The sequence below is a fragment of the Ambystoma mexicanum genome, chromosome 2p, assembly GCF_040938575.1.
Source record: "Ambystoma mexicanum isolate Mex_15411 chromosome 2p, UKY_AmexF1_1, whole genome shotgun sequence".
NCBI lineage: Eukaryota > Metazoa > Chordata > Amphibia > Caudata > Ambystomatidae > Ambystoma > Ambystoma mexicanum.
Genome location: NC_090923.1, coordinates 1,351,757,718 through 1,351,780,109, shown reverse-complemented (window position 1 = coordinate 1,351,780,109; position 22,392 = coordinate 1,351,757,718). Strand labels below are relative to the sequence as shown.

The following is a 22,392-nucleotide window of genomic DNA, read 5'->3' as shown; positions in this document are numbered from 1 at the left end:
TTTCTCACTGGGCTGATTAACTCTCCGCCCACTCCCCGGGCTAGTGCCATTTATGTGTCTGACTAAATTAACTTGAACATGACCCCTATTCCCTCCACCTACTCAACCAACCGTCTTAATTCAGATTGATCAGGTTCATTAGTAATGTTCACCTCCATGTCTCTTTCCATTGCCCCCTCGATACTTGCAGCTCACTGTCTGCATTCAGGGAGGGTAGTGTGATGCATGCCAGGTCCCCCACCTCTCACTAGTCCCTAATCTTGGGGGTTTGAGTTCTCAATAGTTGCTACCAAGCTTTTAGGTGACCCCTTACCCTTCTCATCCAGCTTTCCGTGCTCAGACCTAATTGTAATTCTAAGGGTAACTTATGGGTTCCTTTGTCTGCAATTTTCACGCTCCCTGCATCCCCAGGACTCCTATTTGTCCCCATTCTACTGGAGTACCCACCGTGGGGCTCTGAATATTTAGGAGCTTGAGACCTGCATCCAGCATGAGAATCATATGTATCGCATTGTATTACAAACTTAAATTGTAAACGAATGGGTAAGTCCGCCTGTACCTCGTCACCCTCTTTTGAAGCTCTTCTGTAACAGGTTGCGTTGCTCTCCTGCTGGCAAGGAGGACTTAAGATAGGTCCTGGAAGATCTGAACTTTTCCCTAACTTGATGGGGGTCTCAAGTGAGTCTCCTAGGATGTTTTTGAAAAGTTCCAGTGCGCAGGACTCAATGTCCTCATCCTCTGTGCCTGCATCCGATTCGGAGAATGTCTCTCCTGGCTCTATTTTGCAGGTCTTCACATTTTACTTAGAGGGAGTCTAATGTTTGAGCTTTTGCCCCACCTTGGGTAGCTCCTCTTCCAGGTTGGCGATTGCCATCTCCGCTTGGTCAATTCTGTCTCCCACGTTGGCAATCTCTTTCCTGATCTTCAGAGGGTTTCAGAAAGCTCCAAATGCATTGAGGATAGTTCTACACCAGAGTGTATCCTTTATGTCTTCTGTGACGAATCCCACGTTATCGCCACAGCTTCCGAAGGGGAAGACCCTTGCCACGAGGCAAGGGTGGTGAGGCCACTAACTGATGGTCCCCCTGGTGGTGGTATTCAGCGGGTGGATCTCGTGGGAGGGGAAACACCCTTTGGGACCAGTGACTACCACATTGGGAGAATGTGGTATTCCCAGCAATCATATTACCCTAGACCTCCTTCCTCAGTTATCCCATCTTTCCTTCACATCATTCTTCTTCAAACCTACCTCCATACACTAACTTTTTTTAAAGCATTCCAAATAGAGAGCACTGAGACAAAGAAGAGTCTTAGTGAGTTACCATATCAATACTCGCTTTGTACTGAGACTAGGAGGAAGTGCGGAGGAATACGAATAACCATTGGTACCACTTTTACGAGTCTAGTGGTTCACGACAATTGATTGGAAGAAACAAGATAAAAACCAAAGAAGGTCTTGACAGATCGTCAAGCTCTCTATGGATGAACCACGAGAGCCAGGCCGAGCCCAAAATGCAGACACGGTGCTGACTCGGACGGTGGGAAGTGAGTCTGAGGGCAGTCCAGAACGTGAGGACTACACGGGTTGTAGGCGGTCTAAGACTCTGAGTGCCCCAGAGACCTTAAAAGCGCAAGAGTGCGAGACCATGCTGTCCTGGAAGGAAAGAAGAATGCGGAGCCGCTGCAGAGCAAGGGAATTCCAGGAAGCTACCAGAGTCCCACAAACGAGCCCAGCTACCTCAAGAGAGCCACCACTTGCGCAAACGACACCTCAAGGTACACGGGTAGTCGAGAAGGCTCTGAAGGCTCAAGAAGGTGGCTTGCACAGATTAGAAGGCTGGGAAAGGATGGTCTCGGCCCCCAACGGTGTGGGAGGAAAGCAAAGAGATACATGGACTTGCACTAAGGATTGGCAGGAAAGTAAACCAAGCCCACAGAAACGAATAATAAAGCCAGAATTGTGAGTCTGGGACTTGAACCCAAATAAAAGATTATTGGAAGTTAGTAGAAAGTCCATATAGTACTTGGCAAGTTAGTGAACCAAGTCTGTATGACCCACTACAGCCTGGGAAGTGCATCCAGGCTACTACTCTTCGTAGCAGTACCTTGTAAGAGGGAACCAGGTCTGCATAGCAGGGCCAGGGACCCAATACAGCCTGGGAAGTGCATACAGGCGGTATTTCTCGAAAATACCGAATTTATTTGGTTGCATCGCCCATTATTGCGAATGCAGCCTGCTCAATAATGTCGTAATTTCGAAAATGCTCAGTTACTGCTTTCAGGTGAAATTTCCAATTTTGGATTAGGCTGCGTGTTATTTGCTTTTATTTCGGTGAACGTAGTGGTTCTTACTTTGAAAATGCTGCATTTTCCTTCAATAACGCTTTTATCTGCAATTTCCCATTTTCGATTATGCTGCCTGTTATTTACTTTCATTTTTGTAAACGTGGCAGTCTTACTTTGAAAATACTGCGTTTTCCTTGGCCGCGTGTTTCTTTAAATGCAGTTATTTTAATATGCTTTAATATGGGTAAAGGCGTTGCGTTCTTACTTGTTAAACCTTGTTAGATGAATTGGTAATCTGTGGGTTGTTAGCGAAATAAGGCAGAGTTTACAGAAACTTGGTGAGTTATTAGCCCTCTCCCATCTGTGTTGCGTCATCTCTGCTGCAAATCTTAATGTTGCCTCCATAAAGCCATATCATACCATTCAGCCCATCTGCACTAACATTGCCAAATATACTACACCCCTGCTCTCAGTCTAATGCGAAACCCTTAAAGAGCACTCCAATCGCCTGTGCCTCCCGCCTTGTGACACATTATGGCAACTGCTTTCAGTTTTTAACTTGGTTTGAACACCGTTGATATTTCCGTCCGAATCGCGTCACAGCAACTTCCTGGTTTTATGTTCTTGTGCGATTTTGTGCGTGATTTCGACAAACGAAACCATGAATGACCAACAACGTACCTGCTGTAAAAATATACCCTTTATACTTCTTGTCTGTTAATTTGTGTTTGGCATACAATTAAATAATGTATCTAATGATTGTTTTACAGCATACATGCGCAAAGTTCTTCTGATTCCGAAAGTCGGGAATCAACATTTTCGTGTTGCGAAGCTTTCCACTGCGCGGTATTGATTCTTGTTCGTTTCCGTTTTTATTTTTTGAGGTAGAACCATCCAACCTACTACTCTTCGTCGCAGTACCTGGTGAGAGGGAACCAGGTCTGCACACTAGGGTCAGGGACCCACTACAGCTTGGGAAGAGTGTCTAGGATATTCTTCTTTGTCACAGTACCGAGTGAGAAGGAACCAGATTGGCAAACCAGGGTCGAGGACCCACTACATTTTGGGGAGTGCATCCAGGCTGTTCTTCAGCGCAGTATACAACGAGAGATAGTCAAAGCTGCCAACAAGGGTCTCCGACCTCAAGGAACTACGTTGTAGGCCTGGGAAAGGCAAGAAATTTCCACAACAGCCAAGGTGCGGCTAAAACCACATTGGAAAAATCTTACCAAGACGAGAACTGCCTTTTGTCCAGCGGAAGGGAGTCCTCTGGACTAAGAAGACATCTCCTTTGGTTTAGTAAGTTTACTGTTTAAGGGACAGTTAGGATTTTGACACTGGACAATGGGACATTTTGCTCTGGACATTCTGACATTGGTTATTTCAGTTGAGGCAGGGAAACCTCTCAGAGTTAGAGCGGGATAAGGTTTTCTTTTCCTTTTTACCCTTGAATAAAAGTTTATAGCAAACACTACGACCCCCCCTGTGTCAGTCTTACCTCTGCACCCTTACACCTCCTTCTATGACTGCAGTGAATGGAACAGGAATTCAGCAGTTAGGGGTGTTCCCCTGTAATTTTGATCCTCAACTCCCCCAGGCAGCTCCGACTGGTCAGCTCTGCGGGTTTCTTTCCCGTTGCCAGGAAGACGTGTATGCTAGTGTCCCTTGTCTTGAGCGTGTTCTTGGACATCCTCGGCTAGTTGCGTGAGTGTTCCTTGCTGGGCAGAGTGTAGCTCCTGGTTTCACCACCTTATCCTCGCCTCCTCCCTATGGGCCTAATGATCACGGGCCAGCCTGCGGACACGGGCCAGAGGAGCCAGGGGGGCACAGACCAGTTTTCACAGTCTATTGCTGCCGTTAGTGCCTTTCCTGTAGCCTCGCCCCCTCTGGTCCTTTGCCCTCCCCTTGCTTCTCTGGTGCTCCTTACCTAATGGTGCAGCTCCAGTGCTGTTGCTATGCAGGTCATGACCTGCCGATACAGGGTACAGCCATCTGTTCCCTCTCCCCCGCTGAAGCTCTCACACTGCCACTGGCAGAGGGATGCAGGTCTACCCGCTGCTCTCTATTGTGGAGCCTGAGGGGCTCTCAGCCTTATTCAGGCATTGCCAAGCATGATTCTCAGGCCGAGCAGCTGTGGAATGGTCTCCGCAGTGTGGGCTGGACTGTTTTAGGAGCGTGGGCCCACCCGCCATGTTGACTGCCACTCGACGCGGTGCCAAGGCCCAACCACCCTGTAGCTTCCTCACTTCTCGGCGTCACCACGTCCTGGCGAGTAACAGAGGGAGGGTCTGGACCGCCCCTTGGGGATCGTTAGCTCCCCCCTGGGGTACAATGGATACAGTTAGGGCATAGGCTTCCTGAGTGGTGCAGAGATAACTGTCCACTCACACAACCATCAAGAGGGTTTTTAATCTTTTGTTAGGCTGATTTCAGGTTCTTATATGATCTGGTCTACGTATAGTGGCGGGGAAGAGGGTCTTGGTTGAGCAGATCATTTCTGTTTTGTCCAGGTTGCCTTTTCTTGGTATCCAAGAGTCAATCAAGGTATGGGCCTGATCTGGTTTTTGCTTCTTTGTTAAGTCTTATGACAAGGTCAGTAACCTGACTATGTCACCCGTGGGATAGGAACAACACACAGTATGGGGTGGGAGGCCAACCAGGGAGTAATCCAGAGCCAGTCGTACCCTGGAGGGCGACAGTGGTAGCTGCAAGGGCCTTTATTCTGTCACCTCCCCATGTGCCAGTTTGTTTATGGGCAATCGCAATGTGCATGACCCTAGGTCTAGGAACACACATGCTGGCTATGTTTTCTCTTTTTATTGCAGAGAAACAGATCAAGGAGAAGAGCACCAAAGAGCCATAGAAACAACAGCATCCGATGCAAAGCCTTCTGAACAGGCAAAGAGAGCAATCGAGAAGAGAACGGGAGGCCCTGTGCACACAGCAAAGATCCCATGCAAGTGGTGTACAGCCAACGGTGCATGCAAACACCCAAAAGATGAGCCACAGCTTAAAACTCACTGCTTCCAATGCTGTGCACTGCAAGCCAGTCTCAGCCTGCCAGTCATGAAACTGGTGCAGCTTCCCAGTCATGAAACCAGTGTGGCTCTGCTAAAACACCATGGACAAAAGACCAAATTCCACTTTAAAAGACGGGACTTACCCTTAGGGGAGGCCAGATCAGAACCCCTATAACAAGAACTTGAACACTGCACGACCATTGCTGTTCCATGGCGGCCCTGCGCTGACAAAGGAAGTAGAGCTTAATGCACTATATGAAAGCCTTGCTGTATGGAACACCTTTCCGGCGGGGAAGACGGGGCTGGATTGGCCAGGGATAGCAGACCAACCAAATGACAAGGAGGGGGTAAACGATACCAGGACGCAGGAAGTTGTGGGTTGTTCGAGTGACGTCAAAGAAGGAGGCAGAGCAGTAGGAAGAAGGACAGTGGAGTGTGGAGGCGATTTTGAGAGCAGGTGAGGCATTAATGAGTGAATGCAAGTGGTACTGTGTTGTGAATGTGCATGAACGACTTTCAAGTGCGTTTAGGAAAGGGAGTGTAGGGAGTGAATATGAAATGTCCGAGTGAAAGGAGGGTGTTTAAGTAGAAGGTGGTGTGGAGTCATAGTAGTTTTGAAGAGGGAGTAGTATCGTTGTGGAGAGAGTAGTAACATCCAAGGGTGGAGGCGTTCAAGGATTGAAAGACATTGGAGGGAAATAAGAAGTAGGAAATAGAAAAAGGGGAGGCGGGCAGAGTTCAAGGTAAGGGAGTAGGAAGAGAAAAACATTAGAAGTGAGCAGGAGAGAAGTGGGCATAATAGGAAGGAGACCCAATTGGACAGATAGCCTGAAAGGCACAACCCACTAACGCTTTTAGATAACTAACCACTGCATAGTGTAGGATCAGTCTAGGAAGTTCCTCAGGGAGGATAAGTCATTTCTACTTTACGTCAGCACTAGTATAATTCAGAATATGGACATTTAGACAATAGGGGTCAATATTCTATATATATTAACCTGGGGAATAGGGATGCATGGGCGAGGGATAATTGGTGCTTTCTAGTCAAATGAGAAAGGGGCAACCCTAGGGCCCTGGACAATCTATAAATAAAACCCCTTGAACTGTCTCTTAGAGTCTGAGCATTCCTTGAGCCATCTCCGACAGTCCTTTTGGTAGTTTGTATGCGATCTGAGTGTCATCTCTGTAGTTGTAGCGGGTAATTCCATGTTTGATGAGTAAGTTTGCCAGGGGAGCCTTGTACATGTTGAAGAGGAAGGGAGAGATGCTAGATCCCTGTGTGATTCCACATGTGATGTTCTAGGTGTTTGAAATAACCTGCAGAGTGGCCGTGTAACGTGGGAGAATAGAAACAGAATGAGGGGGGTGCTCAAAAACAAACTGCCCTGATGGTTAAAAGGCTAAAAGAATATTGACTGCCAGGACCAAACGGGACGTCAAATTGGCACATGAATGTTAGGCCAGGATGTAGTGTCTAGTTCTGGCAAAATATCTAATATATGCAATGGGAGCAACACAAATTCACAATGGTGTAAAATAACTATAGAACATGTTTTTTTTATGATGGGTGAGAGATCAACTCACTTTATCCCACAATTTACCTTTCTGTGACCCTCGCTGCCTTCTTTCAGTCCCTACCCCTTAGGATGCACTGCTGTGCCGCTTACGAAATATACATTCTAGCTAAGCCATCCATCGTAGGGAATTTGGGTTTTGTAGAGTCCCAGCTAAAAATGTTTGTGTTTACACCAGTGTCTCTGCCTTGCTGAGATTGCAACATAAACATTCTCCCCCTCAGGCTGTTTTGTGCCAGACCTGACAACGCCGTTTTTACATAGGACTGCTCTTGGAGACCTTCAGAACCCCACCATAATCCCCCAGATCAGCCTTCTAGCCAAATGTTAAACACATTAAAGAAAAACAATGGTTTATGGTTTACACCTGTGGTGTGTTTTTTTTATTGGAGATTTTACATGCAAGAATCAAACGAGAGAGAGATCTGTGACAAATTAAGTCGAGGAAGGTCAGCGCATGTTAAACATTTGTTATTATCCTTACACAAGAACAGATACTGGCTTTAGCCACAATAATGCACCAACGCTACATTGTAAAAGCCAGGATTCGGAGTAGACTTTGAACATCTAGTTTTTTTTAACGCCCATGGCTCCCTCGAGTTAACCCTGTCCCAGCCCTCCCACCACAAAAATATTCAATATCTTTAGTAAATAAATATTCTCTGCTTTATAGCCATAAAGCATACTGCTTTAATATACAGAGAGAAACAGTTACATATTAGTGTTGTCACAATGCCTTGATCAGACGATACAGAATAAGACAAACGTGATTCAGGTTCATACTGAGAAACATGTGCAAGTTATTCCTATTTAGATGGACATTTTCAAAGAGCAACCGGTACGGCACTGGAACCAACATTGGCCTTCATCTGCTGAGTGCCCTGGAATCCATGGATGGCACCTGAAGGAGAACATTGGTGATTTGCATTCTTTTGGGACATCCAATTTGAACCTGGAATCTTAACCCTTAATTCAAAAGCGTTTTTAGTGGTAGCTAACCTACGGGTCAGTAAACAGAGAATTGTTTTTGGAATTAATTACATTGAGGCCTTTTTGCTAAATAGTTAGAAATAATAAATGCACTCATTTTCAAAAGCCATTCCCAATGATCCAGGGCTACCAGCTCGGATTGTGACAAAGCAATGTTATGTGTACATAGCAGTTACACACCGGACCAACAGAATAAGACAACATGAAGATTAATTAAGACAAAAAAAACACCTCCTGGTTTCTGACAGCTGTTTGGTAGAAATGTCCCTTTAAAATGTACCTATCTGGAGGTCTATGCTAGGATATACAATGGTAAACCTGTTGACAGATATCACTTCTGCTGGTATGATGAAACCAATGTCAGGGTACCTGGGTATAGAGGTATCTATATACATAGAAAGATTAAACATTTCAAAGTGTGGTCCATTTGAATTTGATCAATTCATGCAGAGGAAGAAAGCAATTTCTTCCCAATCACAGTGTGAGAAATGGCATAATCAGGACTGGAACACCTAACTGCCTATAAATACACTTTTTTAACGCACCAAAGTAGGCATTTTGCATCCGCTGTTGTGCTTCCGATTCTTCAGTTCAACTAGAATGGCCATTTAGTGGTAAAACATAATTTGCAAATTGAGACCCACCAGCAGAAAATCGTGTTAAAGATTACATTTTTTAAATCTCACTATACAACCTTGCCAACATATTTTACGAATGTTATAAATATAAACATACTCCAGTCCGAGAATATCCAATGAGCTGGGTTGTGGGGAAAAAAACACCTCTCTCATATGCAATGTTAAATAGGTGCACTGCTTTCACGTGATGCGGGACAGTGTTAATTCGAGGGAATAAATAACGATGATCCTCTTCGCAACACTCTCCTACACTGAAGAAATGCAAAACAGTTTTTGGAGTGGCAGGAAGAGATGAACAAACGGAGGAAGGTCACGCCTTATGCACCATGTGTTTATTTCCTCATCTCAGGTCGGCTAACAGCTTGGTAGTTGCTCAGCCTAATGCGGGATACCATTGCCTACAAGGAAAGGAATTACCCATGTGCACACTTCTTTTTACTTGTCAGTATTCTCTTATAACCAAATTCTATTTCTAACACCAAAAATCTTAGAATGAAAATGAACGTCTTTCATTTTAGGGCTAGAAAAGATTTTTACTGCGGAAATCAGTTTTCAGGCAGGTGCACAGATTTCTTAATTCAGACAGAATGGCCACATGGAGCACAATATCATCGCACTTTGTGTGGTTGTAGTGGATCCAAAATAGGCCGAGTTAGCAACCGCAAAGACATTAACCCCTAAAACAGAACCTGTGTGTGGTGGTGTGTGCAGTTGCATGTTTTTGTTGGGACTGGATTTTGAGACGCACTCACTTTTCTTAAAAGAATATGCCACACTGGAATTGTTTTCTACTGCAAATGCAGACTTTTGAACTAATTGTTTCTGCTGTGCAGAAAAAAGTACAATTTAGTGGGGGGGCACACCACAGAACCTGCGACCCATGTTTCGTGCAGAAAACGTTCGCATTTGTTAGTTTTCCAATGGAGAATTTAGACGCATTATGTGCAAATTGTGCAGCTTTAATTTTCTTTTTATACCAATACAAGTACCTCCTCAAGTTCTCACAGGACAGGGTGATCAGATCATTCTACGTGAGCGGACATGACTGTTACAATCTTGAGCTTTACCAATTTGTTCTGATGTTGACCAAGGCTTCAGAGCCAGGAATGTATCCAATTTGTTACATTACACAACAAACGAAAAGCCTTAAGATGTTTAAAACAAAAGGAAAATGGAATTAACATTGTATCAGCCAACCCCAAACCACTCATGCAAGGCTATGGATTCCTAAAACCCCTACCTTTCTTCCTAGTATGACGACACGCATGTTATGCAATGTCCTAAATTAACAGACATTTTATGCACCCAACAACCCATCACCAAATTGCTCAGATGGCTTAGGCAAGCATGGGCTGTCACCCCTTAACAAGGTGAGGAGATATATTCTATGTGGCCATATAGTCTTAATTATAGATGCATTGTGTGCACCTGAATGGTCCCAAAACCTTTAATTACTGGATATAAGAAAATTCAGTTTTTGAAATAACTTTGGCAAGGCACACAGTGTCTGCCTGTGTGGAGTGAGAGGTTGCCCCGCCAGGAATCATTAAAACCTTGGTTTCAGTGGTTTGAGCACTCAACCTCTTCCACCATTTGCAACATCTTCTGGCCCTTGCCATCTGCTACTCATGCAGCACACTCACACCCACATAAAGAGGTGCCAGCTCAGATCTGCAACTGTGGCCATTTTTGGGGTGAACCACAATTGTGTACTCTTTGTTTCACAGCCGCAGGGGGTACTTTAACAGGGAGATGGCAGGGCTGAAAGGATTTATAAAATGCTAACACTTGAGCGAGGTCAACCATCTTTAGGTGTCTGCTCATTCTGATGTCCACCTATTCAATCCTGGCAAGCATAATAGTCAATGATAACTTAAAAATATGGGTGGTAGGATAATCCTGAATCAAGGACTATAGTATTTGGGCAATCACTTAGCCACTATACCAGGGAGTTGCCATGACAGAGCAGCAGCAGAGAACCACAGACCCATCACTCTGGCTAAAGGGAGGTTTACAGGTTCTGGTGTTTTAGTGTACATTAGCACACACAAGCTATAGCACAATCGATACGTTCATATCGGCCTTACTATGGATTTTTTCACATTGGTGAAATACAAAGTCATCGAGGGAGTTTAAAAGAAATTGTGAAATATATTCTTTGCCAAAACATTGCAGCCTCCATAAAATGCCAAAAACAACTGTGAAAAAAGTCCTAGCAGCCATAGAGACATGTTTTTGCAGTCTGGCAAAATCTTTGAAAATCGCTTCCTCACACCATTTCCTGCACAGTAGCGGAGGCAGCTTTTGTTGCGGGGGTTGACTGGCTAATGGGGCTTAAGCTGGAAGTGCAGGGGGGGGATAAGGCCCCGCCCCCGCCCCGCCACTGCTCATGAAGTTAATTTCAGTGAGAAAGGGAGCTAACAAACAAACAATTTTGGCGTGTCAAATTTCTACTGATAACAGAGGATGAACACTATCGACAGGTGTGAGAATTTAAATTGTATCAAATCTTGCCCCAATTGGCTGGTAAACCGGGACACACCTTGGGGGATTATTCGAGGTCAGGATTTATCACACATGCTGTTCAAGAAAACAAACCTCTCAAGATTTCTGAAAAAATAAACTGCCATGACCCATCTTAAACAATGGAAGCAATACATTCCCATATAAGATATTTGAGGTAAAAAGAAGAAAATTACGTACAATTCTGAGAATTTTGAAGCACAAAAACGTTCGCAATTAAAAAATTAAGTGCAGCTGGCTATGACCCACTACCTGCGCCTTTTGAAAAATGTAGGTACCAAATTAAAAATTAAAATTACCGTGCTCGAAAGCGCTGGTGCTTAGAACCTAAGAGTACCTGCTCATATAAAGCACATTCAGGATACTTAAGAGTTCTTCATGAGCCCACTCTTTCTTCCAATACATCACTTAGCACCTAGTGAAGGTTCCGCTCAGAGAATGAGGACATTCAATTCTGAGCCCAAATCTTCCACACTGGAAGGTGAGGGGTGTCTAGAGGGGTCCATTTACTTCAGCTAAACCCGAATTTCACCTCCCCATTGCCCACAAGCCCTCCCACTTTGGCCTATAGGACAGAAGGGAATTGGGTGCTCCTCAAATGTCCTTCCCATGGCCTGCTCGAACACTGCGAATTTAGAATTGAGTGGGGTATATATCAGTAGGCACTATTAAGCTAGCTCTCTATCGCACTGCAAATGAGAAAACCCTAAACCTTCTGCTTTACACCTCACATAGGTTTTGGGAAACCAAGTCCTAAACTCCAAATGGTCTAGGAAAGCACCGCGATGGCAGTAATACAAGGAGCCACTTAAAGGATATGGGGAGGGGGGGAGGGGGATAAATGAACCAGTACGTCGATATACATACCATATGCTCTCAGGAAACAAGCTACATAATTACATTTCTCTCCCCTATATTACTCTGCCATACATTCAAATATTAAGCTTAAAAGCCTGTACAAACTGCCACTTTTGGCAGTGTGCTAAATTATATTAAAATGTCCGGATTTAACTCGGAATGCATCCGAGACCCCGGGTAGTACCACAGAACAAGTCTACCATTCGCAAAATAAATCTCCCTTTGTTGACAAAGAGTTAGAACATAAAGTGAAAAGGCTGGAAATCCCTGCAAGACAAAAAAACAAACAAAATAAATAAAAGAACAATCCATCCGTAACAGTTTTTCTTTGCAGAAAAGGCCAAGCTCATTAATTGTACGTAATCCAAGTGTTGCACAGGAATGATCTTTTAGTCTGTATACTGTGCCACAGGCAGGGATCCACACATGGAACACCGATAACAGTTCATTTGCATGTCCATCTATGTTATTGCATGAGTGCAACTACATAGTATTCAAAGCAGGGGTATTTACCTATGGTTGAATGGGGCAGAAGCTTATTGAGGAGATGCAATATTTCTACCACAGGGATGACTTGTGCAGAAACATTGCAGTAACAAACACTAAAAGTCTAGGTACTTTGCATAAAAGGGGACTGTAGTCAAAGTGAACAATAATCTGTACGATATGGACGGTAACACTGCATCCCTTATATTCTCATAAAACAGTTTTAAAACATGTATGGGCATCCTATAGTGCAGTGGGGTGACAGGGTTATGGACCAGTGATGGTATGAATCTGCCGACTATGTGACTAGGAAAGCAGCAACAACTCAGACTTCAAGGATTGGTTTAGACATTGATCAGACTATACTGACTGGCATCCTGCTACTTTTCAGACATTCAAATAACCACAATGAACTAGATTCAGGTCAGCAGAATTTGCTCAATGCAACACATGCGCACCATTAGGATCACAATTCAACAGCAGATGGGTAGGTGCATTGGTTAGATCGTGTATCCTTTAGTGGATAGAGGGTAGTGTAGATTTGTTAAAGTTCCCCTTGTGCATCATCAAGTAGAAGGCTGTGCCTCACATGAGCTGTTACCAGAATTGTAATGATCAAGAAACCAGTAACATTGGCTATACATTGGACTACCAATTCCCTTTTATGTTTGCAATAGTTTCATCCACGAGTGTTGACCCAAAGATTACTTGAACAATACAATTCTGTATCCTACCAACCCTACCCCATCCAACACTTTAGCATTTTTTGCTTTGAACATGTGGAAAAATGAAGCGACGACTTGTTAACCCAGAAGCAGCATGGACATCCACCAATATGTCTATAGTGGTGGATTGTCCACCAGTACCACGTATGTGCTGTGGATAACTGGTCCACTCTCCCTTGCGATCTGTATCTTTCTCTTTCTGCTCCACTTTGTAGAACCATTCATCTTTGACTTAAAAAGAACTGAAACATAAAATACTTTTGATTATTTTTCTACCAACTTGGAGATAAATGGTGTCAAGCTGGAGTGCATAACTGCAAGCCTTCAAGAGTATATTTCTTTGTGTTAGAGGCTAGCTCTTTACAAATATTTTAAAAATGAATAAAGTCCATGACAGGCAGTCAGAGATGGACAGACGAGTCGGAGGGCCTGGCAGGGCTCCAGGGACCCAGTGCGCAGCACGATGGCCCACCCAGGAATTGGGGTCCTCGCCCGGCAGGATGTAGACAGTTAATTACAGGCCAAAGAGTGCGTCCGCTGAGGGTTCAGCTTTCTTCCTGCCCGCAGGATTTAGAGGGGCTGTCGGTGCTTCCGTTGGAGGCGAAGGCAGGTCAGGTACCATTTCTGCAGCTTTGGCTCGCTCTTCTAAGAATTTGTCAAACTCTGAAATACAAGTTTTTATTTAGTAAATAAAGACAAAATAGAAATGCTACAGTTGTACGCAATTACTACAAAAACTGAAATATGAAATCTGCAAAACTAATTCGGACAAGGGAGGAATTCTATGTCAAGACAGGAAGCGAGCATTATGCTTTAACTCTTTAATGTCACTCTTCACAGCAGCCTTTTCTTTTTAAAACATCGATTTCTCATTTTTTCTCGTTTTACAGTATATAAACCAAACAAAACCTCGATCTCTAGGGACTACTAATCCACAAAAGTCCCTTGTGTCCTTTACTTTTGTGTCCTAAAACAGTATCCAATCCTGCCTCAGTACACCTCCCATGTCCTGTCCATAACTACTCCTCTTTCTTTGCTACTCTTCCTGCAGAGAAGTCATGTTTTTGAATCTTTAGTGAATTAAGTGTGGTTTTTTTAACTGGGTATGTTTTAGCTATATGGCTGTGCAGCAGTCCAACAGAGGCTACATAAGTAAGTGATCTTACGGTACGTTATCTAGCTTGCGGTACGTTACTTATAGACTGCAGGATGGCGCAGTGATGTGAAACTGAAGCCAGAAGCTTCAGCGCCTATTAGTAGGGGGGTCTGACTTTCGTCAGACTCTCAGACCTGTCAGGGGAACGCACCAGACCCATGAGTCACAACGCTTGTTTATCGGTTACCGGTGCGCTCCCCACCATAAGTAGCACATTATTAGAGGAAGGGACCTCGTCTCGAAACCCGCATGACACAGAGTGGACGGAAGTCTGCCGGAGGATAGTTTCCGTAATGACAGAGAATAAGAGTAAAGTACCCACTAACTGAACACGCGCACATGGGAAATCGAGAGAAAGAACGATTATAAGGGAAAGTATTGGTGCACATAATGCTACGGTTCACGGGGAACAAAGAACTTGCAAAAATTATAATACACGTGCCGGCTCTCTCATAACATCCTGCAGCGTTCAGGACCAGACTTGGCACCAGGCACAGGCAGTAGTGTTTTCATCATAGACTGATGGCACAAATGGAGCCTGATTGCTCCTAACACGATTATAGTGAGGAGGAGAAGAAGTAAGACACAGACCTGTCCCGAAGTTTTAAGAGGGTGCCGGGGGACTCACTAGTGGTGGCAGTTGCACAAGGAGTCCAACCCTTACAGGAGCGCTTGCAAGCACTCGAGTCCCTTATTGCGGCAAAAAACACAGCCCCAGGTAAATGAGAGCGGAGCCCAGGTGAAGTTACCTCGGCTTTGCACCTCAAGAAGGAGGTGCCCAAGGGGTTGTATAAGATCCCAGAATTGCCCCCACTCTTCTACTCCCTACCCCGCCCCCCCGGGTCACAAAGACGGGGGTCTGCAATCGCCCCAGCAGGTAGCCAACACATTCAATAAGCTAAAAAATGTTTTACTAGTGAAGCCCCTCGTACCCCCTACACCTGGGGCGCAAAACACGCAGATTAAGGCGATGCTCTTACAGACAAAGAAGGGGAGGATGACGATCGCTGTCTAGAGGATGGCAGCATAGTAGCAAATCGACTAACAAACCAAGCACAGTAGCACAGCCATCCAGGAATGCGCTAGACAAAGGGGGCGACATGTTTGATCCCGAAGGCATAAGGCACCCGAAGTCGACCGAATGGCTACCTTCACCAAGAGTAGCACAATATATGGCTCAACATATTAGGAAGCCACTGGAGAAGGAGGTGAGCTTCTGGTTGAGAGCAGAGTGCCCCAGATGGGAATTGCCCAGCAAGGTAATGGACATTCCCGAACTTGACGCCAAGATGGTCACGTTTGTTACCAAAGAAGTCAGGCGAGGAGTGGACCGTGCATGGAAAAATTGTCAGGACAACGTTCTTGACCTAGCCAGACCACTAGCCAAGATAATGGATCTGGCTGTAAGGCCCAGGGACACGGGCCAGCCCATGGATGCTCCCACCCTAGCAAGTTGGGCGCAGAGAGTGGTGTGTCTGCTCGGCAATGGCAGGTGTGCATTGTCTTCAGAGAGACGAAGTCTCTGTCATGATGCCTACCTCCAAGGAGCCAGGTCCGACCCATCAACCCCAGAGGCAGGCATCATTTCCCCCCAGGGGAGTGCCAGCGGGCCCAAGCTGGGGCCCTTTGGACTCAGTCCTGGCACCTTAGGCGCCAGGCTCATAAAGCTAGACATGTGTTCAAGTGTTTTAATGTGCACTTACCTGATGCAGACCATGCTGCCACATCCAGGCCCTCTTGAGGCCTGAATAGGAACTACTTTACCTGTGGGACTACTTTCCACCCGGGTGTGGTCGGGAAAGGATACATACCTGATTGGAGGAAGGATACACACTTGGAACTTCTTCCAAAGCTATTTAAACCACACCCGATCAGCAACTCACGCTTCGCGTTGTTCTGCTCCTCGCAGCTGGACGCTCACCGTGTCAGCTCCTGCATCTGGACTTCAGCCACGCCTGTCAGCACCCTGGGTCACCTGCAAAGGGAGACAAGAGACCTACCAGCTAATCTGCACCACAGAGGCATCACCGACGATCCTGAAAGGGAAGACATCATTTTTAAAAGCATTTCGTTACAATCGCTGCAGCGCTGCATTTCACTCACCTTTCCTGGGTTCCTCCATCTTCAGCAGCAATCATCTGGATACACAGCCACTTCCCAGAGCCTAGAGAAAAAGACAAGAACAAGAGGTGAGAGAAGGAAGGGAATAGGAAAATCTCAGTTTCCTTCTAAGACTTACCTGTTGGGTCATTCCCATTTCATTTCGGGTCTTGCTGCTTCCAAGCAGGACCCCGGCCCCTATGGGGAAAAAAGACAAAGACATTAGATGAGCGAATGCAAAAACATTACCTGAGCGCTCATCTAGGACTTACCAGATCATTACTGGAACTGCACGTTTCACTTCGGGTCGGCGCCATATCTCCGGCATTCCGAACCCCGGCCCCTATGGGGAAAAGACATCAACATCAGCGCTTTGTTGCAAGAAGTCTCCAAAGGAATCTTCATTCATCACCTGAAAAAAGACAATGAACATTATTATTTAAAGCTTGAACTTTTGAACTTGCAACAGAACTTTTACAGCGCCTTACCAGTATAATCAAGCTTACCTGAACTCCCATCCAACCTCAATCCAGTGAAGTAACTGGGTTCAACGCGCCCCTGCGTCAGAAGCAGGATGGAGAGCTCGTCCTTTCAGACCCTAAGGTGAGACTTCACGGGGAATCGTGGAGGGTTGGAAGAGAGTGGGAGGCTTGAGCATAACTCAGTCAGTAGGTAATACTCCCTTTTCACGCACCGGGGAATATTCCTGCGAGCCGGAGAAGCCAGAGTAGAGGGCCCTTCCTGTCCATCTTCAGAGTCCTGCGCTTCACCATTGAAGAAGCATCAGCACTCGAAGCCAGACCTGCGCCTCCGTGGGAATCAGGTGAGCGTTACAGTCTCTTGCTAAAAATAGACAGCAACCTGGGGGATCTCGCTAACTATAAAGCTGGGGAAGTTGCACAAGGGCTTCTATTTGGCAAAGCGTTTGCAAAGGAGATGGCCAGCTTCGTGGGGACTTACACAGCACTGGAGAAAGCTCAGTCCACAATCCGCAAAATATTCCCCAGATGGGTTTTTCGCAGGTACTGGTCGACAAAGGGCCCGATCGACCAGTCGGTTCGACTCGACTAGAAGGCCCCAAGGCCCAATGCTGGGAGTCGCCAACAGGACGCTTTCTTCCCAACCAGAGGTCGAGGCCAGCGGGGACAGATAGGACGTGGTGGTTATTGACAACAAAATGTCTCTGGGAGTAAGTGCAAAGCGTGAGAGCTACTCCAAAGTAGGAGGAGAACAGAGGGATGTTTAGCCAGATGGCAGGAGCTATCGGGCGATGATTGGGTCTTGCAAGCTGTAGAGGGGTTAACGCTGGAGTTGGTGAGTCGACCGCAGCAGTAGCGACGGCCCACAAAGCTCTGCATCGACAAGGAGGAGGAAGCGCTCCTAGATAAAGAGTTGGACTGTCTAGTAGAGAAAGAGGTGAAAGAGAGATGCTCACAGGAGCAAGCAGGGTTCTACAGCAATATGTTCCTGGTACACAGGAAAGGGAAAGTGAGACCAGTGATAAACTTGAAGAAGCTGAATGGCTGGCTGACCAACAGACACTTAAAGATAGAGTTTATTCACCTCCTCAGGGACATACTGCGCAAAGCGGACTGGTTAGCAAGACTAGACTTGAAGGATGCATACACGACCATCCCTATAGCGTTGCAGCACAGGCAATTCCCCTGATTCTCATGGAAGGGGCAGAGTTGGCAATTCATTTGCCTGCCCTTTGGGCTGTTATCAGCCCCCTGGGCATTCACCAAAGTCATGCGCCTAGTAGCAGAAGCCATCAGAGACAGGGGGATCAGGATTATCATCTATCTGGACGACATCCTGATCCTAGCCGAAGACAGGCTAACGATGACAAACCAAGTGTCCTGGGTGTGTTCTCTACTGATGTCATTAGGGTTCCTAGTGAACACAAAGAAATCTGAATTAGTTCCGAGACAGCGGATGGAATTTCTGGGGTTCATAATAGATACCAGGAAGGCAACTTTAGAACTGCCCAAACAGAATATTAGAGCAATCAAGAAGGAGCTAAGAGCAGTGCTTTTGAAGACGCATATCTCACTTCAGAATCTATCCAGGATAGTGGGACTTTTGTCGGCCTCGATCAAAGTCATATTCCCTATGCCTCTGCATTACAGGGCGCTCCAGAGACTCAAGAGCAAACATTTACAGGGAGGTGTCCGGTATCACCAGTTAGTCCTATTAGACCAGTAATAAGTTACTCACCGCCTTAGTCCCCTTTCCTCCATACCGCATAGGTGTCCTTTCCTAGGGACGGGAGACGGAACCTTTTTTACCAGAAAAAACCTATTTCCCCTTTAAATTTAGAGGCGCGCAGGGGTGCAGCACTGGGCCCATGCGCTGCCCTGACTCAGCCCTCCGGCACCACACCTCAGTCCCCATAGACGCATCGACAACAGTTTAACATTGCCTAATGACACCGGTTTTATTAGGCGGGAGGATGATGGAACGTATGGAGGAGTACGTTAGTCAGTACGGTGAGTAACTTATAATTACTCTTTCACCCTGTCCCCTTTCCTTCATACTGCATGGGCAATTACAACTGAGTGTAGCCCCAGGGTGGAGAGGAGACCCTCCTTAAGCAAACAGGTTTCTGAGAACCGCCTGTCCGAAAGCTGTGTCTGATTTAGAGCCGGCGTCCAAACAGTAATGCTTGCAGAAAGCCAAAGCGGTGGACCAGGTGGCCGCCCTGCTTATGACTTGCCACAGAACCTGCCGTTGGAATGTGATGGCCGTGGGCTTGGCTCTGAATGCATGGGCGTGTATGTTAGCCGGAAGTGGCTTATGCTGCCCCTCATATGCTTCCCTGATGGCCGAGACCATCTATTGTGCTATAGAGGCCTTGGATGGCCGATACCCAGGCCTTGACCCGCCGAAAGTGACAAACAGTGCGTCTGCCTTGCGGAAGCCCTCGGTCCTGTCCAAGTAGAATTTTAGAGCACGCCTGACATTGAGGCAGTGCAGAACCTTCTGAGCCTTGTCCTTTGGTTCGGCAAAGAACGTAGGCAGCACTATTACCTCGTTTAGATGGAAAGCGGAGGGTACCTTAGGTAGGAATGCTGGGTGTGTCCGCAGGACAACCTTATCCTTGTGAAACATAGTATAGGGCTCTGAGGCGACTAGCACTTGGATTTCGCTAACTTTGCTAGTAGATGTGAGGCCAACTAGCAAGGCAATCTTAAAGGTGACCAGCCTGATGTCCGCCGACGCCATTGGCTCAAAGTGTTTGTGTGCCAGGGTGCCCAACACTACGTTGAGATCCTCCACAGGGTGTGGCCTCTTGATGGGTGGGTAGAGTCTGGCGAGGCCTGACAAATCCTTCTCGACTATCGGGTTGGCAGAGGAAAATACCTCTTTCTCTGAGTTTCTGTAGGCTCCTATGGCTGCCAAATAAGTGCAGCATGTGTCCACCTGCACGCCCGAGTGGGCGAGGTGTGCCGAGAAGAGCACGTCGTCCAATGTACATGCAAGGGGATCGATATCCTTAGCACCTGCCCAGTGACAGAACCTAGTCCACTTGCTTTTATACTGGGACCTGGTAGCTTTGCTCCTAGCCCCCTGTATGATCTCTAGGTTAGCCTCTGAAAGGCTGAGGTGACCTAGCGCGAATTGCCCAGGAACCACTCTGAGGGCCAATATGAGAGGCGCGGGGTGGATGACCCTGCCCCCCTGTTGCACCGGAAGATGTGCTGGGCCCGTCGGAAGGTGAATGGGTGGCCTCTCCGAGATGCTGAGCAGCTCCGAGAACCATGGCCTCGCCGGCCACCATGGAGCCATCAGAATGACCCTGAGGTGGCAAGACTCCTTTATTTTGCATATTACCATGTGGATCAGTGGAGTGGGTGGGAATGCGTATGCTGTCATGCCGCTCCACTGAATCTGAAATGCGTCGCCCAGGGAGCCGGGGCACTGTCCCTGCCAGGACGCAAACCGTTGGCACTTCCTGTTGTCCAAAGAGGTCCCCCTTGTGGTGTGCCCATCTGCTGAAGATCCCTCGCAGCACCTGGCCGTTCAATTGCCACTGAAATTGTCAGCACCCAGTCTGCTGAGCATGTCCGCCACCAAGTTGGACTCCCCCGGTAGGTGGACGGCCATGAGGTGGATGTTGTTCTCCAGGGCCCATTCCCACATGCTGACTGCCTGTCTGCACAGTGGAGAGGATCTGGTCCCTCCCTGCTTGTTGACATAGAACATGCTGGTGGAGTTGTCTGAATGAGGATGACCTTGCCCCCAATTACCGGAAGGAAGGCTCTGAGCGCTAGCCAAATGGCCTTTAGTTCCAGCCAATTGATGCGGTACGCCTGCTCCTGCTGGGTCCAGGTTCCACGGACGCTGTGGTTGTCCAGAGTGACGCCCCAGCCCTCGACGGAGGAGTCTGTAGGGATGGTGCCCGCCCGCAGGTTGTAGTCCCTGGACCACCATGTGAGGTCCGGGTGAAGAGAAGGAGGAATGTGGATCATTTCCGCCTGAGAGGCCCGCTCTTGATTCCATAATGCTGCGAAGTACAGCTGTATGCTCCTCATCCCGAGTCTTGTGTGGGGGACAGCCAGTAGGACCGCTGCCATGAGACCCAGTAGGTGTTGGTACCACAAAGCCGATGTCACTTCTCTGTTGAGGAAGTGAGTAGTGGCCCTCCTGATGGCCGTAATCTTGTTCTCCGAGGGAAAAACTCTCTCGAAGCATGTGTACCAGATGAGCCCCAGGAAGGTCAGTCTCTGCGTAGGCTGCAGCTGAGACTTCTTGAGATTGTGCGAAAAGCCCAGATCGTGCAGTGTGTTCATAAGAGCGTGCAAAGTGTGGTGCACAGCTTCTGGGGATGTAGCCCTGACAAGCCAGTCATCGAGGTACGGGTAGATGCGGTGGCCCTGGGCCCCGAGGAGGGACGCCACTGTATTCATACGCCTGGTAAAGACCCTGGGGGCCGAGTTGAGGCCAAAGGGGAGCACCTTGTATTGGAAATGGTGGCCCATGATTCTGAATCGTAGAAAAGAACGATGGGGCTGCCAATTCGGGACGTATAGGTACACGTCCTTCAGATCCAGGGAGCACATCCAGTCTCCCTTGCACAATGTCTCCGCTATGAGCTCTGGCGTAACCAGCTTGAATTTTTGCAGAGGTAGGGAGAAGTGGAGGGTGGATAGGTCCAACACAACCGTCAGGCCAGCCTGGTTCTTTTTCTGAATGGCGAATATCCTGGAGTAGAAGCCTAAACCTCGCTGGGGGACCGGGACTTCCTCCACTGCCTGGCCCTCACTGAGCGACCGGATCTCCGCCAGAAGAGTTGCTGTCTCAATCTGTGGGAGTGGAGGGGAGGATGGAGGTAACCCGTGGATAATACAGATAGGATCCAGGGATTCATACAATTCTGTTTGCTCCTATGTTGAGTTGGTGAACGGTCTGGCTGCCTGGACGTCTGCTCTTGCAAGCCACGGAACACTCTGTATGTACGCCCCTTGTCTGAGCGCTTTTGTGACTGGGTGTACGATTTGGGCATGGCCTCTGTGAGGATATATAACAACTTTGCTGTTTGCAAACTGTTTTTCTTTTTATCTAGCTCTTCATCCGTGGTGGAGTGAACGAGGTCACCCTGCTCGAAAGGCAGGTCCAAGATGCGTTCCTGGACATCCGGGTTAAATTTAGTAGCACAGAGCCAGGCCATCCTTCTCATGCCTGTGGCTGTGCAAATAGCCTGGCCAGAGGTGTCAATGTGGGCCACAGTGGACTCCATGATGAATTGAGCCACCATTGTAGCCTCTGCCAGTCCTGCCTTGAAACGTGGCTGGCTATGAGCCGGAGGTTCCAGGAGGAAGGTGGCTATTTCCCACCAAAGACGCTGGTTAACGGCTGCCAGCATGTCATCTGCGTTGGCTTGACGAAGATGCAGCAACGCGTTGGAATAAAGCTTTTTTCTGTACGCCACCAAGATCTTCTCCTCCTTGCCTAGCAGTGCCGCTGACGAAGAGGCCGATGACGACTGAGGCTTGGAGTAGAATGATGCTGCAGCAATCACTGAAGAGTGTGGCT

General features: G+C 47.2%; 1 protein-coding gene across 7 annotated transcripts in view; it reads right to left on the bottom strand.

The window, feature by feature from the left end:
• Positions 1-7,233: 7,233 nt before the first annotated feature.
• TOM1L2 (target of myb1 like 2 membrane trafficking protein) overlaps positions 7,234-22,392 on the bottom strand; it is a 1,130,890-nt gene continuing 1,115,731 nt past the window's right edge. For all 7 annotated transcript variants that reach the window (XM_069645711.1, XM_069645714.1, XM_069645717.1 and 4 more), the window contains one exon: positions 7,234-13,763. In XM_069645711.1, coding sequence (XP_069501812.1) covers positions 13,615-13,763 — 149 coding nt within the window. In that variant the 3' untranslated portion in view covers positions 7,234-13,614. The remainder of the gene's footprint in view (positions 13,764-22,392) is intronic.